General features: G+C 38.3%; 1 protein-coding gene and 1 pseudogene across 1 annotated transcript; both read right to left on the bottom strand.

The window, feature by feature from the left end:
- Positions 1-10,461: 10,461 nt before the first annotated feature.
- LOC147940426 (uncharacterized) lies at positions 10,462-15,056 on the bottom strand (annotated as a pseudogene).
- A 2,129-nt stretch (positions 15,057-17,185) lies between these two features.
- LOC104707908 (uncharacterized) lies at positions 17,186-20,485 on the bottom strand. Its single transcript, XM_087461300.1, is given in 2 exon segments — positions 17,186-18,146; positions 19,885-20,485. Coding segments are annotated over 2 exon segments (1,218 nt in total). The 3' UTR covers positions 17,186-17,529.
- Positions 20,486-21,876: the final 1,391 nt, after the last annotated feature.

Below are 21,876 nucleotides of genomic sequence, written 5' to 3'. Positions count from 1 at the left end.
GTATACAGTATGTAAAGTCAAAGATGGAAAAAAATTTGAGGACAGGGCAAAATTGATTATGGGTGATTACGGGCTCGACCCTGGGTAAAACTGTCCGTTTGTGCGTTACAATATACAAGGTAACAAAGGTGTAATTGCTGATAGCAAGACTGGAGAAGGTGTAATTGCTGATAGCAAGACTGGAGAAGGTATTATTAGTGTTTGATTTGATTTTACATACGGGATCTTTGATAAAACGGTCGAACTAACATGTGTGCCATATACTAGAAAGATTGTGGGTAATTATGCTCCGACGCTACCGATGAGGCAATTATTACCAAGCTTCTCCATTCAGATTTGGATTTAGTTTGATTATATTTATTTATAATATGATAAGCTTCTCATACTACACATATATACTTATATATATAGATATTCCAAAAATTCATCGTAAATATATAAAAAAATTGGGTTTACATTTTTTTAATAAACCAAATAGATTTTTTTTATTAATGGGCCGACTCAATAGGTGAAATTACAAACCGATAACAATAACAAAATGGAATTTTTTCGGTGAACAACAACAAAGAAACAAGGTTGGTTTCGGACGGTTAAACGGAGACAGAAAATCAGACCTACTAGCAACGACGAATACAAGTCCCACGGCTTTGTGATTTCGTCGTTGGATCCGATTCTTTAACTGGCGTATTCAGATCCTGTCGCAGAATCGTTACCAACGGTGATTCAAACCCACCACAAGACTTTCAGAATAGATTAATCCTCCGAATCTCCGCCATCCAATGAATATCGAAGCCCCGACCTAGCAAAACGACATACTCGGATTCAAGCCCTTGATCTCCGAATCCATGCAACCAAAAAGCCTTCCCGAGGCAATGCAATCTTCAGACCCGGTCCAGTGGAAGCAAGACATGGAGGCTAGATAGAGGTGCTGGCTCAAAAACAACCTCTCAACAGACAGAACCTATGAAAGTCATCTAAGATCCTAAAAAAGATCTACTGTTAACCACCAAAACACTCACCCGAAAAACCCACCTATCTTCATACGTCTTCCGTCGCCGCCGCAGCCTTTAACCTGACAGTTGAGCCGTGAAATACTCCTCTGCATCTCTAATGGCGTCTTCAAGCAAGGAGGAACTAGATCTGAAGCCTTTCGTCCTCTGGGAAAGGGCCACAGCTGCAACGCATGCCAGAAAAAATCACACCACTTTGGTGATGGAAAAGAAAGCTTGCCTCACTTCTGCTGCGACACGATCTAGATCTAAAAAGTAGAAGCATGATATAAGTGTGCTTTTTGAGTCTTTTGATTTGCTTTTTAGGTTGTTTTTGAGTCTTTGTAGGACTAGGTACCTATTGGCACGAATGGGAGCATAATTGAACAAAATAGGAGGATTTGGAGCACATTCGATCATTGAGGCCGAAGCTGTGAAGCTTGGATACGAGTTTAGAGAGCTGCATTGATTGATACAGGCCCATAAGAGTTTAGAGAGCTGCAATTTGCTAATAATACAGGCCCATCTGAATCGATTTCCATTTTTTTCCTAAATCAAACAAATTGATTATTAGGGTTTATAGCGTTCATTGAGGAAAAATTGAATTTGAGAGATAATGGAATTAAGCTCGGAATCATATAGTAGCATGAGGAGCAGGTATGGAGGTCGACAAGTTTGTGACTGTTGATTGTCGGCAAAGGTTTTTATATCTAAAACGGTGAGAAATCCACATTGAAGGTTCCTCGGGTGTGAGCTTTACAAGGTACGTGTCGCTTGTGTTTCGAGCAATGTTGAAGTGAGGAGTTTTTGTTGATTAAGCAGTGGTATGATGTTTCTGTAGGAAGGTGGTAATGTTCACTGTACGTACTTGAGGTGGGTTCATGAAGAAGAAGTGAAAGGCTGGCTGAAAAGAGCATTGGTAGAAGCTCAAGCAGATATTAATGAGAAAAATAAGATGATCAATCAACTATCAACGACAATCATGGAGCTTCGTGGTGATTTAAGGAGGCATAAATTGCAGATATCTTCAACTGATACCAAAGTTGAAGAGAGAAATTTGGTGGAGGTTTGATTGAGGAAAAGGATTGATCATATGGAAGCAATTATGTATCGTTAACGCATTGTCATCACGGGTTTGACATGCTTTCTTTAATGTGCAATTGGAGTCATCATATTTGGTTGAGTAACCTGATGACTATTGATACTAGGATTTTTGTGTGTCTATCCTAGCAGGTTCAATTAACCTTATGTGTTGTAGTACTTAAGGTGTCAATCCAAATGGGATGTTGCTAGCAATCAAGATGCAATCAAGCAATCACAAGTCAAGCCAATTCAAAAAGAGTGTTTATCTAACAATCCTAGAATGATCATAATGCAAAACGGAAATGAGTTACAAAACTAGAAACGAAAATGTATGACAAGGAGTAAACGTGAGTAAAAGCGAAATCGAGTCTAAACAGGAACTAAATAGCAAGATGAAAAAACGGTCTCAGGAATGCAATATCAATCAAAAAGATAGAAGTCTTAAGGATGGGGTAATCGATGTCGGTGGAGTTTTCTAGTTTACAGAGTGTTTAACATGCCACAAGCAAACTATCCCTAAACAATGAACATCACGACTTAGCTAATCCAATCTCTTGGCAGAAACTACTCAAACTCAACCACTTCCAAACCTAGCTCTTGCTAGAAAAACATGATCAAACAGGCATGACAAACAAGTTCATTCACGTCAACAAACATCCTAGACAACTAATCTCTTAGGCTAGGAATGTAAGTCTCTGGCACTAGTTGGTCAGACATTTTCATCGAACACCTTTTGGGTGTGGAAATGTCTACGACCTAGTTCCAATTGATCAGAGAGAAACTAGTATTTCTAACTCTAGTCCAGAAGGGAATCATACAAATCAAAGCTTAAACACCCTACATCGTAAGATCCTCCACCTAGTCTATCCCATCCCCAAGAACTCTAACACTACTCGGATCTAGAAATCATCATCAACGATACAAACTCATTAAGAACAACCTAAATAACTTTGTAGATAAAAAGGGGAAGAACAACTTTGTAGAAGAAATCAAATGCAAAAATTGAATAAATTAAAAGATATCGGGATACAAAGTCTGAGAACGTTTTAGGTGGCTATGTAAAACCTTAAGAACAAAACGAGATAAAAGATGTCTTCGGTAAAGACTTAACAAAATGTTTATATAGTCCAACATGGAAAGCCCTAAACATAAAACGACAAGGTAAAGAGTCGGTTTGGGAATCTCCTGAAGCGTGTGAGACGGAGCGTCTTCCTGACATGTGTGATCGAGTCGGTGTGCGTCCAGTGGCTCGAATGGTATATGAAAGTGGCTCGAACGGTGTGAGTAGGAGTGGCTCGAGCGGTGTGAGTGAAAGTGGCTCGAGCGTGGTCGGCTCGAAGGAGGTGCAGGGAGGTTGGCTCGAGCTGGGTGTATACGCATCCATTAAAACGATGATAACTCTTGAACCACAGCTCCGATTGGCTTGAGATAAACGGCATTGGGAAGATGACTCAATTCTCTACAAATTTGATGAAGGCGTCAAAAGCTCTATCCCTCGACCGGTGGCTCGAGTGATGGATCGAGTGGTGGCTCGAGTGGTGGCTCGAGCGTGGATGTTGGAGCGTGGTTCGAGCGTTGATGACATCCATTCCAGGCATGATGGATCGAGTGGGATGCTGGTGCTTTTTCCTGAGAGTGCGTCCAAGTCGGATGTCGGTCGAGTCACATGACGTCCATTCCAGGCATGCTTGGTCGAGCCGCATGTCTCAACCTCCATTCAGTTCCAACAGTGTGGACATCTCCTAAACACCTGAAATAACTCCAATTATGCAAGATGTATGCAAACCAATGCAAAGACTACCTAGATATGCATATTATGCAAAAGGGACTAAAAACAATGCAAAACAATGAGTTAAGAGAACAAAATGAATAACAAATGCATGATGAAAGAGTATACAATATATACATATCAACTCCCCCAAATTATTCTTTGCTTGCCCTCAAGCAAATAACAAGAACAAAGTATGGAAGAGAGGTTTGAAAATGGGGTCTCAGAACCTAAAACATGTTGAATAATATAGTTAGAATCAAGATCTTTGTTTTTAGTTCTATGATGCATGGTGAAGGGACTTTATTTTAAAACTTTATTGAAATGATTATGATCTTTAATCTACACATGCGATCCTATCAATCATTTCCTTTAACATTCATTAACAGAGAACCGTGAATCAAGCTAAACAATGTCATTGAACTCATTTGGCTAGGGTGAAAGGTCAAAGACGAAGATGGTCTCCTTCTCAAGTGGTTTTATCAATACAGAATAAGGTTCTCTCACGAAAAGGAGTTGAGCTTAAAAGAAGCCTAAAGGTTGAAACAAACTGATACATACAAGAGCATTGCCTTGTCTACCCAAAGATCCCCAAGGAAACTCAGCCCTAATATTCTACCCCAAAAGTTGGTCCAATCTCTACCCTTCGTCAGAAACATCATCTCAAACTCTTTACACTTAGTCTTAGGAGGAGTTCACTTCTTTTCGTTCTAGCGGATTGGGAAATCTTTATTATCACTATTGTTCCTTTTCGTTTCTTCGAATGATTCTAGACATCTTAAGAATTTTTACTTTCTTTTCTTTGTCTAATCTTTTTATTTTATGCCCATAACCAATAACTCTTTTTACTTTGCTCAACCCAAATCCTTTACTAGACTTGTAAACTTTGAAAACACATCCCCCTCCTTAAGACTTTCTACCCTTTACTTTTCTGCACAAATCCATACCCAATACCCAAAATCGAGTTCTCACATAGTCCTACTAGTCCGGATAACGCGAACTAGAACTACACAGGATCCTACTCTTGTCGGTTAGAACCTAACACTTTCTAACAAGCTCAACTCGGAAAAGACCTGACACTCAAGAGTATAATTTTTTTTTTTTTGGTAGAACAAGGGGGATAAACCCCCATTTTATTTAAGAAGACATAAAAAAAACTACAACCGAATGTTTCTTGGGCGCGCAGACCCATTTGCATCCTCTAAACAAAGCAAAGTAACACATTCAAGACTAGAAGGAAACATATGAAATCCTAAAGGCAAAGAAAACGCATAGTTAGCTAACCTGTCTGCAAGACGATTAGCTTCCCTATACACATGTGAGATACGGACTATCCAGTCCTTTGATAAATAGCCATAGCACAAACGTACTAGGAAGGACAGTGGATGAGAATCCTCAATCCCTGTCCGCAAAAAACCAACCACTATCTCCGAGTCGACCTCCAACTCTAACCGCGACACACCTTTCTCCCACGCAATATATAGGCCATAGTATACCCCCCCACAACTCCGCCAATGGTGTCGAGCAGATCCCTATGTTCAAAGCAAATCCACCACACCAACGTCCATCCCCATCTCTCAAAACTCCCCCTGCTGCTGCTAAACCTGGATTCCCGCGGGAAGCACCGTCGGTGTTAACCTTAACCCAACCACCATTAGGTGGTGTCAACGCAATCAATCTCACCTATCTCCTTACACCACCGATACATTCCCTCACACACTGATGACCCTCCGAAACTTGATTAGCAACCTCCCGTAAAAAACGCACATGATCCCTATATTTTCCTCTCCCCCCAAAAACATTCCCACACCGCCACTTCCATCCCAACCAAACAGCCATAGCAAAGAGAGTCGCCCATGTACTGCTCCCTGCCGGTGTAGTATCACATAAATTGCTAGATATCCACACCAACAACGATTGATCAAAAAACGAGTTTATTCTTCTGGGAGGAACCAAATGATTCCAAACCCCGGACATGGCTGGACAGTCCCTAAGGACATGTAAAATAGACTCCTCCCCACCTTTGCAGACCTGAAAAATACCTGAATCACTTAAGTGCCTCTGATGTCTCTCCATGTTTGTCATCAGAACCTGGTTCCCAACTAGCCAGAAAAAAAGACGAACCCTTTCTGGAGCTAGCAGACGCCAAATACGATAAAAAAAACCCCATGTTCTGTCTTGGAATATCATCCTTTTTTAATAAGGCATAAGCAGATTTAACCGTAAATCTCCCATCAGAACTACTACCCCAGGATATACGATCCTTCGTCCTCGACAATGTATCAACCACCATTGCTCGAATTTGCAGCTGCACCTCAGAAGAGAGATACGTACATATACGATGCCAGACCCATCCCGAGTCAGACTTCCATAAATCCCTGACTGTGACACTATCATCCCCAGCAGCCAGTTCCCGGACAACTAAATCACAAAGAGGCACAACAGTTAACTAGCGATCCTTCCAAAACCTGACACTCCGCCCATCACCAAGAACCCAACTTATGCCTGGAACCACCACTTCTCTCAATCCTCTCCCCACATTCCTCCATGTAGAAGACCAAGAGCTCTTTGCTACCAGCCAACTCGCATCCCGTATATCCTTAAAGTTGTGCTTTTTTCGTAAGACCCGCGCCCAAAGACTTGTTTGGTCTGCTTTGGAGAAACTGGATAAAAGCTGAGAATTGCATCAATTTTAACTTGAAATGCAATTACTTATAGAAAATGTTATGTACTTTTTGGCATCTTTAAAAATTATAATATTTGCTTAGCAAAATAATAATAAAATATGAAACAACATTTTTGCTTTATTGTAGAAAATATCAGTTAAATCCTTAATTATTTATATTGGTATCCTAGTGATTATGATTAAATTATCATGAATATAGCTTCTTAAACATTAGTAAAACATTACATTAATTATATTGGAGTTCATAATAATCCCTAATAAACCAACGACCTAAACCGACAAGACCAAACTTTGTCCATCATCTTTGGTGATGGTGAGAAGGGGTTTCGGTGATGTTGTGAATGATGTGGTGAGTGATGTTGTCATTGCAATGAAGAGAATACAGAATATAATTGTAAGAGTGTAGATTATAATAGTGAACTAGACAATTATCTTTTTTATGGGGGAGCACGGCTGAGAATTGTAAACCGCATCTTTTGGCGTGGGATCGTGTTTGTCTCCCAAAAGCTGAGGGTGGCTTGGGAATTCGATCTGCTAAGAAGACACTCAAGATTATAATTGGCTTGAAAGAACGGTTAGGTACGGGTGCGGGAAACTGTTCCAAAGATGGGAATCAGTTACTTGGATTGACAAGGGTGGTAAAAATGTGAAAGACAATCCAAATATGTATGTGGTATACATGAGTTCAACTTCAATGCATAACAAGATAATTGCAAGTCAAGATTAGGTTCAGATAGATAGGGAATGATGTCAATTCAAAACATGCTTCAATCAAGACTAGAATGCAACTTCGAGAATTCAAAATCTGGTTCAGTCTTGCATTTCAAGTTCAATCAACAAGCATCAAAGAACTAATAACAAGGGCCTTGATCCTATCCTATTGAATTCAGCATGCTACCAAAGTTACAATCATCATCAACCCCTATGCTAAATGCAACAACCCTATATGAATAACACTAGACTCAATCCTAATATGCAAGTGCAAACTACATGAACAATCTGGTTCAGTCTTGCATTGATTGCTTGTGTGTGTTTGTTGCTTTGCTTACTTTCGCATTCTTGCTCTGATTGCTTGATTGATTGTTGTGTGTGGTGATTGATTGATTCCTTGTGATTTTGGGGTGGGGTTTTGGGAATCTAATCTTCTGGAGGGAACCCTAAGATTACTTATGATAAAATTTTGTCCTGCAGGTAACCACTAGAGGGACTAGAGTCGTGCTGTTCGATAGGAGCCCGGAGTAGATTTACTTTGTGCCTTTGTGTAAAAAGAAGAAGTATGTTTCTTTTGTTAAAAAATTATTGTAAGATCTTTTTGGCAATAGGCCTGGCCACAAACGTTATAAGTTTTGTCTTCTGACATATTAATATTAAATAATATTCAATTTTATATTCGAAAGCGAGTTATGTCTAAAGTGGCCTAGTCCGGGTTGGCTCAACACTTGGATGTCTCGAGGGTTGAAAAGCCTAAGTGATTTCTAAAGTGGTGGAAATATCACTGATGGACTGGCTAAGGTTCAGAATGTGTTTTAGAACCTTAGTTGGATCGTTGGTGAATATTTCTTAATGTAGCGTCTGGGGCTGTTCTGGCCGGGATGGCTTAGGAATGGTTCGGGGGCGTTACAATGGGTGGTATCAGAGCATGGTTTGAAGCTTCGCATAACTCGTATATTTTCATATATTTTATTTATTGAGTCAAATGGTCACATGAAGGCACTCTTAGGAATCTGGTTCGTTCAGCACATTAGGTATATGGAATTAGTACCTTGCTATCGTGGATGCAAATGTCTGGTCAAGGTTTGGGAGGAACTAGATCAAGGGACTCTTCACCAGAGCGAGGGGAGAGTTTGGAGGAACCATTTGGGCAAGATGACGATGAGGGAGCCGTTTGTGCCAGAGGAATGGGGTCCGCATGTCAGTAATTGGCCAGAGAATGAGTACACGTATAATCACTACACACCAAGTGCAAGTGAGATGTACAATTGGGGATGGGGATATCCCGAGAATACACCAAAGTATTCGCCGATGGATTTCGTACGTTATGAGACACCGGAGTATAGATACCCGAGAGCTCAACAAAACGCACCAGCTGAGCAGTTTGCTGCACAGCCAAACTAGGCTATGCCAGGTGGAGACCAAGGGGGTCAGGAAGGTGGAAATGGAGGATCAACGACGTCGGAGACTCAGGAAACTCTCTCGATGATTCAAACTATTCTGACTCATATGATCGAACAACAGTAGCGACAAAATCAAAGAGATCCGCTAGCTGAGACACAATGGCTCAGTTTGTGAGACTAGTAAAAATGATGAAGGATTTGGGAGTAAAGAAGTTCAAGGGAGAAACCAACACTATACGAGCAGATCGATGGTTACGCCACTTGGATATGCACTTTGAAACATCGGAGTGTCCGATGGAGTTTCGAAGGCGGATTGCGGTCAATCTCTTAGAGGAAGATGTTGTAGCATGGTGGGATACAATGCTTCCTCGCTATCACCTGGAGCCAATAACGTGGGAGACATTCAAAAAGGAGTTCGAGCTCAAGTATTTCTCTCCGGAATCTCGCGATCGATTAGAGGAACAATTCTTAAGGATAGAACAAGGGGAGAGGAGTGTCCTTGAGTTTGGACAAGAATTTACGAGACTACGTAAGTACTTGTACAATGGGAATGATTGTAACACCCCCAAACCATCCTATGCCCGGACGAGAGCACGGACAGCCCGCGGAACGTCACGTATGGGAATCGCACCCTGGTGGTCCGGTCAAGGGACGGAAGCTGCAGCTTCCCGACCAGTCCTCCTGGACGCGATTCCACCCGCGGCCGAGGTTCGCGGAGGCTTTGCAACCCTCGCGGTCCTGGCGCGTTGTGTTGGCCCGGACAAGGCCAATGTATTGGATGCAACTTGCCATGTTTCCCCCAAAAACCGAATATATTACTTTAATAAATTATTACATTGAAAATAAGTTATCAAGCAATACACATAAATAGTCGGATACTTTCAAGAATACATCTTAGCAAAAATATAGGGTTTTACAAAAACACAGAAAACAATCCCTATCCGGCACCCTAAAGTTTGCTCCAGCTCTAGACTCTTCCTAGACTTCCTGCAAGACAAAAATTTTATCATGAGTAATCTAAGATTACTCTGTGAGCCTGGGTAGTGAGCCTGGGTACCCCTTTCCTAAACATGCTTCTAATTTTCCCCACCCCGACTATCCCAACAAGGAAGGAAACAAACAAGCAAGCAATCAAAGCAACGCAACAGAAACTATAGCGGAAGCAAAACAACAAGCAAGAAAAGAGGGTTAGATCAAGCAAGACTCGACTCAAACAACCTAGACTCTTTACTCCTACACACGATCAAAGACGACTAGAATACTACAAGGGTAACTTGGATACTCTAGACTCTTTTTCCTAAACAACACAAGACGACTAGAATAATCAAGGATTACTCGACTACCCTAGACTCTTCACCTATGCAACACAAGACGACTAGAATAATCAAGGATTACTCGACTACCCTAGACTCTTCACCTATGGGCCCTCGATAATCTGTTCCGTTCCTTACCTCTGCCCATGCGGAAACCACAAAGGTAACCCGTATGTGCCATCCAATGCTACGACGTCAAGTAGTTGTCGTTTTAGTAGCTAGCTAGACACGACTTTTGTCTTACGCGAGTGGTCATTGAGAACTCTCGCGAGACAACCAACTATATTCGGAAACAAAAGATCGACTACTCTATCCTAGCTATGACTCGAGAAAAATACTAACATAATTCAGGAGACTAGCTAAGACAAGTACTAAAAATTCAAAGGGTTAGTGAATATAACTCTAAGAATCTAGTACTATAACACAAGCAATTCAAGCAAGAAAATCAAGCACAACGGCAGATGGCTCGAATGGGAAACACGGAGATGGCTCGAGTGAGGTTGTGAGATCAGCTTGAGCGTGACAGCAGAGATTGGCTCGACAAAGGACAATGGTGCACGGCTCGAACGGGGTAGTTGAACTGGCGACGGATCCGGTGGCTTGATTGAGGGTTACAGAGGCGGCTTGATTCGTCGGTTCGGAATGGCGAGAACAACGGCAGTCGAACTGTGGCTCGAGAGACGCGGTGAGGAACGAGTAAGAGGACGTCGGCTCGAGTGTGTGATGAGAGTGGAAGAAACTTTCTTTTCTCTGTATCCCCTATCTTTGTTGCCCATACTCCCTTCTGAAGACTCCTGTACACAAGAAAACTAAAAACAAAAATTAAAAACACAAGGATCCTAAAAAACAAATATTTACAATGATACCTTTGGGACTTCCTCCCAAGTGAGCTTGTTTAAAGTCCCTAGCTTGACTTTTCAGCTTTTATGCTTTTTGGGGTTCATAGAGGAGTACATAAGACCCCTCCGGTCGGACTTGATCAGCTAGATATTTCTTAACTCTCTGACCATTTACAATGAATTCGTTACCATCCTTGTTCAGAAGAGTGATGGCTCCAAATGACAGAACTTCTTTGACTTCAAAAGGTCCAGACCACCTAGACTTTAGCATTCCAGGAAATAACTTAAGTTTGGAGTTGAAAAGCAAAACCTGATCTCCAGCCTTAAGCTCCTTGACAACAATTTTCTTATCATGAAAATTCTTGGTTCTCTCTTTGTAAATCTTTGAGCTCTCATAGGCATCAAGTCTGATTTCTTCCAACTCATGTAGATCAAGAGTCCTCTTAGCCTGAGCTGTGTCAATATCCAAGTTCAGCAACTTGATAGCCCACAACGCCTTGTACTCAACCTCCACAGGGAGATGACATGCTTTACCATATACCAACTGAAATGGTGTTCTGCCTATTGGCGTCTTGAATGCTGTTATGTATGCCCAGAGAGTCTCGTCTAACTTGACAGACCAGTCTTTCCTTGAAACCCCAACAATCCTTAACAAGATACCCTTGATCTGCTTATTCGAGACTTTAACCTGTCCGCTGGTCAGAGGATGATACGCAGTGGACACCTTGTGCTTTACGCCATACTTTCTCAGCATACTCTCAAATACCTTGTTGACGAAGTGTGTTCCACCATCACTGATCACTGCTCTGGGTATCCCATACCTTGGAAAAATTATACTTTTGAACAGCTTCAGAACAACCTTGTGATTATTGGTAGGACTGGCAATGGCTTCGACCCACTTAGAAACATAATCAACTGCCACCAGAATATAGACATTTCCATTTGATGGTGGGTTGAAAGGTCCCATGAAGTCTATACCGCAAACATCAAATATCTCCACTTCCATGATCGGATTCTGGGGCATCTCGTTTCTCCTTGTGATGTTGCCCATCCTCTAACAAGCATCACACTTGCTGATGAAGCTGTGAGCGTCTTTAAACAAGGTTGGCCACCAGAGACCTGCTTAAAGAACCTTCTGAGCTATTTTGAATGTGGCGAAATGTCCTCCATAAGTGGAGCCATGACAATGCTCAAGCACTCCCTGCACTTCCCATTCTGCTATGCATCTTCGGAACAGACCGTTAGAACCTCTTTAGTACAAATAGGGTTCATCCCAGAAGTAGTGGTTGACCTCTCTGAAAAACTTTTTCCTCCTGTAGGGATCCATGTCATCAGGAACTTCTCCACAAACCTTGTAATTCATGAAATCAGCATACCATGGTGCAGTGTCCGAAGTGATCACCATACAATTGAGTCTGAGGTTTTCAACCCCTATGTCATGCATCTGCTCACAAACCTGGGCGACCAGAAGTTGTTCCTCAGGCATTGAGTCATCTATTGGAACAACATCTTCAATCCTCATTCTTGACAAGTGGTCCGCAACTCCGTTTTCTATGCCTTTCTTGTCAACAATCTCCATGTCAAATTCCTGAAGTAGCAGAATCCATCGCAACAATCTCGGCTTAGTATCCTTCTTCGAGTAGATGTGTCTCAGAGCAGCATGGTCGGTATACACTTATGACTCAGTGTGATTGTTGTGTGTATCAGCACAACAACAACCAACCCTGAAAAATGCCCTACACCATGAACTTGGATCCTTTCGTAGTAGAGTTTTACAAGCCTGCGGATCAAACTCCTTGAATATTTTCCAAATTTTCTTTATAATACGCTTTGTTGTAACTGATTGCAACTCTCCAAAACAATGGCTTCAACATGTCTAATTTGTGATCTTTCTTCAAGTTTCCGTAGATGTGTCTAGCACAAGAATGATTCTCTACCATTGGTAACTCTGTAGCAACACAATGAATCAATCCTCTATGCATGTCTGAAATTAAAGTGATGTTCTCACCTAACTCCAAGCTCAAGTCTTCTTTTAATTTCCAAATAAACCATTCTGAATTGGGATTGTTCTCACAATCCACTACAGCCCATGCTCTTGGAAATATCTGGTTAGTAGGGTCTCTTCCAACAGCAGTAAGCACCATCCCTTTCATAGAGTTCTTCAAGAATGTACCATCTAGAGCAATTATTGATCTACAATTCTGCTTCTAAGAACTCCTCAATGCCTCAAAGCAAATGTATATTTGAGAGAATGCCTCATTGCCATCAGCCCTTGTTGTCGTATTAATCTCCATAGTAGTATGTAGATTGTTGGTTCGTAGTTGCAGCTCATAGTCCCTTAACCTTGCAAATTGGTCATCACACTCAGCTTGCAGCTTATAAAATATATGTCTTCTTGCTACTATAGCCTGGTTTGGTGAGATAATAATGTTGTAGCTCCTTTTCATCTCATCTTTAATCTTCGGACCACTCATCTCTAGATCTCTTCTAATATCTTCCAAGAAGATAACAGCAATGATAGGAGTCTTTATTGTTTCACACCTTCCTACTGGATGACAAAGGTGTTCATTATTATAACGTTTCACCATCTACTTCCCAACCGGATTTTCCACAGGACAATAAATGTTCCAATTACAACATTTTCCTTTACATATAGCTTCAAGCTTGTCCTCTCCCACCTAGAATACACCACATTACGTCTCGTCTTCATTATATATTTGATGATGTTCTTCTTAAAGTCACTTCCACTACAGAAGAACTGCCTCAAACTGAACACACCATCAGGTAAGCCTCTCTTAGCCAATCTTTCTGTTTGTTCTTCTTCATCGCTAGATTCATCAGTAGTTGCAGGATATACTTCATCTTCATCCAGAATTTGTTCCTCATAATTTTCATTGTTAAACACTTGAATGTCCTCCTCGGTAATACCAACATCATCGTCCACAATCTCATCTTCATGATCTGACTTTCCAGGTTCAGATAAACTTGCATCTGATTTCCCATCTTTATTATCTTTATCTCCACTCAAATTCTCTGGAAGAACTATCTCAGCAAGTTCTCTGGCTTTCTCACCAGATTTTTTATCTTTTTTTTTTCGAGCAGCTTCAAGTGGTTTTTTTTCTGTCTTTTCAAAAAAGATGTCAATCTCTCCCATCCAACTTTCTTTTGCAACCAGTTTATTCTTATTTTTATCAACATTCTCCCACAGAGGCTGCCTATTTGCTACTTCCTCAAATGGTAGCCCCACATTCTCCCAAGATTGTTAACTCTTTTTGCAAGCATTTTTAGCAATACGTCTTGAAAAATTGTCACATAATCAACCTCAAAACATCAATAACTCCATCAACGTACTTCAACAGTCCACTGTCTGTCTTGAATTGGCAGATTTTATAAATAATGTTATATCAGAGATTTCTTGTAGAGATTTTAGAATTAATGTTATTTTTAAATTGTGTTTTGCTATATGTATAGTACAGGGAATAAATTGTAAAATTGTTTGGATATGAATATAAGTAATGACATAAATTGTATTTTTTTAACTGTATACTGTAGTTTAAACTTGTGATTCAAAAATACTAATATAGATTTAGCATTAAAACAAAAATATAGGAAACTAGTGTATGTCTATTTTTTTTATAGAGGTTTCTCAAACTAATTCGATTCCTTAATTATACTATAATTTATACCAATATTATCTAGTCTAGTTTTCGGAATTTTTAAAATATAAAGTACGATAAATAGTTAGTTGATACTTATCATACAATAAATAATTTTACCATATCGTATTAGTTTATCACATAAATTGTAAGTTTATAGTGATACACCATGATTTGCTTTGTAAATCATAAAGTACTAAGAGCATCTCCAATCCAACTCGATTTTAGAGTTAAAATTTTATTATAGAGCAACATTTGCTCCTATACTATTTTATATTAAAATAAATAAAAAATGATAGGTTTGCTCCATATATAGAGTAATTCTATTTTCACCTCTATTTTTTTTACATTAACTCTATTTTAGAGTTGAAAATAGAATAATACATTAGAGAAAAACAATTCTCTATTTTAGAGTTATTATATTACAGAGAAAAACAGAGATATACATTGGAGATGACATACATCGACCATGTTTTCTCGAAATCGGACGAAGACCTAATGATTAGGACTTCATACGACGTTAGTAATCGACCACCGGTGATAGTGATCTCACTCGTGGTGGCTCTTCTCGTGTTCGGAACCCTAGGAATTGTTTCTGGTTTCTTCATGGCGTATAACCAGAGTTGGTGGTGATCGTGGTCACGGTACGGTTCCTTGATTAATGAATTGTTACTAATTTTGTGTTTCACTGTGTTCGTGATTAACTTAGATTGAGGAAATTAGTAATAATCTAGGTGATTTGATAATAGGTAGTCCTGCTGCTCGCTTGTATTGCTTTGACTAGTTTGTAGACTTGTTAGTTTCCTGAAGAAACCTACTTTGGGGAGATTTAGGTGATAACTTGAGATCTTTTGGGTATTTTTGATATTTGATAAAATGATTCTATGTAAAATGTATGTTTTATAAATTTAATGTAATATTAATTTTATTTATGAATCAATTTGCAAATTATATTTTATGCAATATAGGTTTCAAAGTTTTGAAATATACAACATAATAATATATATTACAGTAGCATTAACAAAATAAACAAAACAACATTTTACAGCATAGATACAAAACAATATTTTATAGCACTAATAAAATGATATAAAACAATATTTTACAACACTAAAAAAACCATGAAAAAAATACGTCAATTAACTACTATCATAGCGTTTTTAAAAACGCTATGATATGTATGGCAGCTATTATAGCTCTTCATATACTAGTGTATATGGAAATACTACCAAAACCCTAAAGTAGTATTTTCAATGTGCTACTAATGTCCATATTTCTTCTTGAAGTGGAACAATCATTCAACATCTTTAGCATTGTAGTTAATTGACTCTTGAACTTCAATGTCATGTTTCTCTGGGTTTTGTTTCGCAATTGGATTATTAAATAATTCTGGTACAGGACCTGGTGCATCCATAGGAGCCTAGTACTAGGAGGCATGTGTGCTACGAGTTGCTCTGGCTCTTTAGCTGTAAGGTAGTTCTTCTGCAACTTTGTTATTCACTTGTTTGCTTGCCCATCTTTCTATAATTGTGGGGGTGCTTTAATCCGGTTGGCTATTATAATTCTGCTACTAGCTTGTAGGTACGGAACTATGCGTGACAATGTTATAAGGTTTGTTTATACTTCCACTGATTTATGCCCCATTGTACAATTCTATGTCTTGATTGTACATCTTGTTATTTGCATTAGTTATCAACTTTCTTTTGAGGACCGATTCTTTAGTTCTTATGGTACTCGGAGCCACACCAAGACCAACAGACAAAACAAGCCTAAGGTCTCTGTTAACAAGTCTGTCCTCGAGGAGTTCTGGACGATGACCAAAGCTGTTGTCAACCAGGTATTACTCATTTTCTAGTTAAGGACCCCAAGTTTAGCAAGTATCGATGGATCCATAAAATTTTACAGTTTATTAAGAAGTTTTTAATTAACTTTTTTTCAAAATTTATAATAAAATAACTTTTAAGCAACTTTCTTAAAAAAAATTGATGGAGAAGCTAATGTTAATTTCAAATTTAGAATGTTATATGATAAAGTATTAATGTTAATTTCATATTTAGCATGGTGTATATGTAACTCGTTATATTGTAAAATAATTTTCACAAATCACACTTATTTGAGTTTTTCTTTCATCTTTTGTCAAAGTCGAATCTTATTTCCATAAAATAACCACATCTAAAATTTTGACTAAAATACTCATAACCTAACTCTGGTTTCTTGTTCTCTCGTAACCGTGATAAATTATCAGTTTGGTTTGGTTATAATATGTAATTTTAATTAAAATAATAATAATGAATAATTAATAAATAAATTAACCGTGATAAATTATCAGTTTGGTTTGGTTATAATATGTAATTTTAATTAAAATAATAATAATGAATAATTAATAAATAAATTAGGGGGGTGTATTGAACTTGATATTTTAGGAGATTTAGTGAGATTTTAATATTTTAGAATTGTGAGAGATTTGAGTGTAATTTTAGGAGATTTGGTTATTAAATTTGGGATTTTAGGATTTGATGAGATTTGAGTTTTGAGATTTTTGAGATTTGATTATTGAATTTTAGGTGATTTTGATATGTAAAAATAAAAAAAAAAGAGCAACTTGGAATGTGATTGATTAATTTACGTAAGCTTCTTTCATACTTTGATTAATTTAAGAAGAAAAATAGACATTGGTCATGTTCTTTTTCCAATCGTTGGTGAAGTAACTGCGACACAAATAAAAGGCCCAAGATGATATGCATTTCGAAAAAATAAAGAGCTGTCACTGTTAACCAAAAAGTGAGGTTCGTAAAAAAATTAATCTCATATGAAGAAACTGCAGCTCTCATGAGATATAAACCGGTTACAATGATGACACTGAACACTATAAATATTCCTCATGAGCATGATGACTACACGATCAAAGAGAAACTCATTTTGCCAATGAGTGTTTAAAGTAGTTGGAAATTAATCAACGATGGTTTGTTTAGCACATCCACAAGAAAATGAAGTTGTTGATCTGTTTTATTCTCTCGTGAAATATTGAATTGTTGACGATATGTAATGCAGCAGCAGCAGAAGAATGAATGTCTCAAGTTGTTACCAACCGTCGCCGACTCGCCGTTGTCGGAAGCTCCGCTGCGGAGGTGGCTGAGACATCTGATTTTGATACATATTGGGTCGGTCTTTTAGTGAAACAGAGCACGCCTTTTCAGGCAGATCCTTCATTGGAGACAATGTTGGTGTTGAATCTTCTTCGGTTATATTGTCGTCGTCTTAATCATCTTCAAGCCGTGACGGTGAAGACTGAGGTGTTTCAAACGGTGTGGTTTGTTTACTTGTAGCTTCGTTTGAGTAAATTGGGTTTGATATGTAGATGAAGTTATCAACAGAAGAAGCCGTGGTTTCTTGAATCAGATCAAGAGAAGCTTGTAAAGATGGTTCATGGTGAAAATGGGTTTTGTTTGGAGTTTGAAGAACGCATGTGCAAAGAGGATTGGATAAAGAATCGATGTTAGATGATGGTGACGGAGAAGGTTCGTTACTTGTGGTAGAGATGGATTGGTTGAGAGTTGTGGTGGTCGTGGCGCCGCCGGCAGTTGAGACCGTAGTAGTGATGGGGAGGCCGAGAGAGTTGTGACGACGCCGGCAGAGTAAGAGAGAGCAGTAGAGAGTTGCACTTATAAAAAAAAAAAATTGCAGTAGATGTTGAACCCCTATTAAAAAGAATATTTTCTTTCAAAATTTCACCATTTAGGGTGGGATTTTGTAAGACATATTTTTTAACTAGAAATATTAGAAAAGTATCCTAAAATCCCATTCTGTAGCTTTTTATAAAAAATTGTGATTTTTTGAATAACAGTAGATTTGAGTTGAGATTTATAAATTATTGATTGAATAACAAGAGATTCTAAATGATTTTTATAAATTTCATATTCAATAACATAGGATTTCAAATGATTTTTAAAAATCATCAATTAAATAACAGGAGATTTCAGAATATTCCAAAATCTCTTAAAATATCAAGTTCAATACACCCCCTTAGTTTTTTTTAGTTCAAAGAATATAAGAAATGAAGAATCCAGAAAGCATTACGTGTTCTTCTCACTTTCATTTAATTTTTCAAACCATCGTGTGTGATATTTCCGACGTAGACCTATATTGATTTTATTGTTCGTATTCGATTTTTGAAGAAAATTATCTATTTTTCAGTCTACTGTTTCCACTGTTTTCTTATCACTTTTACTCGATTTTGAAGCCATAGTGTATGAGATTTCCGGTGATTATCCGCATTTAATTTTCGACGACGTCTGATTTCGTCTGTTTATGTTCAAACTCAAATAAGATTATTTTTAGAAACCCTTACGAATCTAAATTTTTTCCACACGAGTTACAACTATGATGCTTTTACTCATAATCCTAACATCTTCCAATTAATCTGGTGTACGTTTTCTTTTATTTTGTATATATATGAAAAACCCGTGTACGTAGTTGTTTTATATTTTTTTTGTGTGTAGATGTATGCAATTCATACGAACATAAATTTCTTGTTTGTTATAAAAACATTAATTGTTTTTTCAAATGTAAGTATGCGATTTGTTTACCTTTTTTCTTTGATTTTTTTTCACTGTAATATTGATTTTGTATACGTGTATGTATGTTACCATTATGAATTTGATGTACAAATGCAATATTTACAGAATCTGGATCGGATATTCTAAACATTTTGTTGATTTAATTAAGATTTTATAGTATAGAAAATAAAGGTATTCATAACATCTGAAACCGTTATTTAACAATATTACAGCGATGTAGAAACCATATATATATATATATGTTATCATATTGACTCTAATGTACACAACCTCTAAACTGTATACATATACGATCAAATTTACTTAAATGTATGCAACTTCGTAATATTAAACCATATACGTACATGATATTTATTTAAACATAAACAATCCAACTAAAATACTGGATGTCCATGCCTAGGTAAACTAGGATAAATAATTTCCCTTCTAAATGGTTCTTAAATAATTTGGATGGTTGGTTTGTATGTTTATAAAGATACATAGCTGCAAAATATATTTTAAAACGTAAATATTTATGTACACATAAACATAAATATTATTACTGTATACGTACACATAAGTACATGATAAATAGTAATCTCGAATCGTAACAACAAGAGTCAAATTAATTTGTTTTTAATATGGTAAATGATATTTTGTTTTTGTAATAAGATATAGATATATACGACACAAATTTAATTCGTAAGAGAAGTTTTATTCATTATTCATATTAATTTATTATACACTCGTACTACGAGAACAAGATAAGTAGATAGCAATAAGCTAAGCATGCATGCATGCAACGTGAGTGCTTGCTATATTATTATTTGTTAACGGCCACTGCAGTTTCCGATTTAGTGTTGTCGGTTCCTAACGCTACCGCCACCACCAACTCCACCACCACGTCTTCCTCCGCCAACGTTGTTACCTCCACTTCTACCGGTTCTTCCTCCGGCTCCTACGCTACCATTAGCTCCAACACGACCATGTCCACCACGGCGTCCTCCCCCACCGCCACCGCCACCACCACCTACACCTCCCTCTCCACCTTCACCGCCACCACCGCCACCACGTCCACCTCCACGGCCACCTGCACCGCCACGACCTCCTCCACCACCATTGCCTCCATTACCACCAGCACTGCCGCCTTGACCTCCTCCGCCGCCAGCTCCTCCTTCCCCACCACCTCCACTTCCACCACCTGAACCTCCGTCACCACCATTACCGCCTGTACCACCTCCTCCGCTAATTTCACGTCCAACTCCAATGTCATCGCTAGCACCACCTCCAACTCCTATACCATCACCAGCATCTTCTCCTCGAACTCCTATACCATCCCCAGCACTATCACCCTGTTGATGACGTCGGTTTTTGCCACTGCCATGACCATCTGTACTAGATATTTTCCCCAAACCTTGAGTCGACATCAGTAACACCATCACACACGCCACTACCCAACCCCTTCTCATGAACTTCCCCATATTTACACTTTCTCTGTCTCTCTTTCTTAATATTCATACATACACACACAGCTCAATCAGTACTAGCTAGCTATTTGATTATACATCTATACTTGGCGCGATAAATTCTATTTATAGCCAAAAGCCCATCAACAAGCCAACACACGTGTCCTCTTATCACAATTTTTTTTTTTAAAAAAGATGAAATCTAGAAGACACTTCTAGACTCGACATGAATACGCAACATAGTCTTCTATAAGCACTAACGTATTTATCAACATAGTCTTCTATACGCACTAACGTATTTATCAAAGCATGATTACTTGTAAGAAAACTCATGCAATATTTGGCTCCATTCATGTTACAGTAATTTCACTTAGTGGAATATTATACGTGCCTCTTCTCATCTCTCGCCAACACACATTTCGGTTATATCATTCCGCAGGCCCATGACTTCCAGAGCCGTGCTTCAGAAAAAGGTACATATTTGTTTTAAGCCACAAATAATAAACAAATATGTAAATGCCGCATTTTTTCTTTCTTTCTAAATTAGGCCTTCTTTGTATATAGCGTTTTTGGCCTTCTTTGGAAACAAAACTCATTAACATTTATGGAAACGAATAAACCAGAACCGTCTACAAAACTAAAAGAGAATAATCTTTGTGTTCGGATTCATTAAGATGAACATGATGAGCTTATTTCTTTTTCTCTGTAACAAAATTTCTTGATTCATCAGTAAATAAATGTGTTGTAAAGCTAAACCAGTAAGTTTATCCAATAATAAACTAACTAGGCAAAATGATTCATGGGTAAACAACTCAAATTTGTATGCAACTTTATCAGTTATTAAGGACTATTCATTGGCGCATTGGATTATTCAGCTTGAATTTGTTTCTTACAGTTCTTTTGACATGATTGATAATACTCATAAGTCATAACGTGCCACGATTACAATCGTTTCAGCGCTTTTATGATTTATATAGAGCTTTATAATTAACCAAATCCAGTACTTTCGTCCATTAAGCTTATTTATTGTATCTCTTATAGTGGACTTGTAATAAAATTAATATTTGGATGAGTTAGGCCGATCTCGCAGCAAGCCCAGCAAGAGAATGCGACTTTTTTAAAACACTCCAGTGTACACTGTGAGTTGATAATAGCCATTGAAAGTTTTTACAACGGTAATTTAGAGCATTTCCACGGGGAGATTCTCTCGCTGCTCTTGTTACTGGGACTCAAAAACAGAATAAAAAACCTATCATTTGGTCCAGTAAGAGAAGAAACGTTTCTGTAAGAAGGAACGCGACGTGGCGTGTTTTTATACGTTGATGCATAAATATAATATTTTTTTGTTGCCATTTTTTTTCTCTTTCCGGATCCTCTCTCTCTTCTCTCTTGATGTAATCTCAAGA

The sequence above is a fragment of the Camelina sativa genome, chromosome 8, assembly GCF_030686135.1.
Source record: "Camelina sativa cultivar CO46 ecotype springtype chromosome 8, ASM3068613v1".
In the NCBI taxonomy this organism is placed as follows: domain Eukaryota; kingdom Viridiplantae; phylum Streptophyta; class Magnoliopsida; order Brassicales; family Brassicaceae; genus Camelina; species Camelina sativa.
Note: the sequence above shows the minus strand (reverse complement) of the source record. Positions and strands in the feature narration are given on the sequence as shown.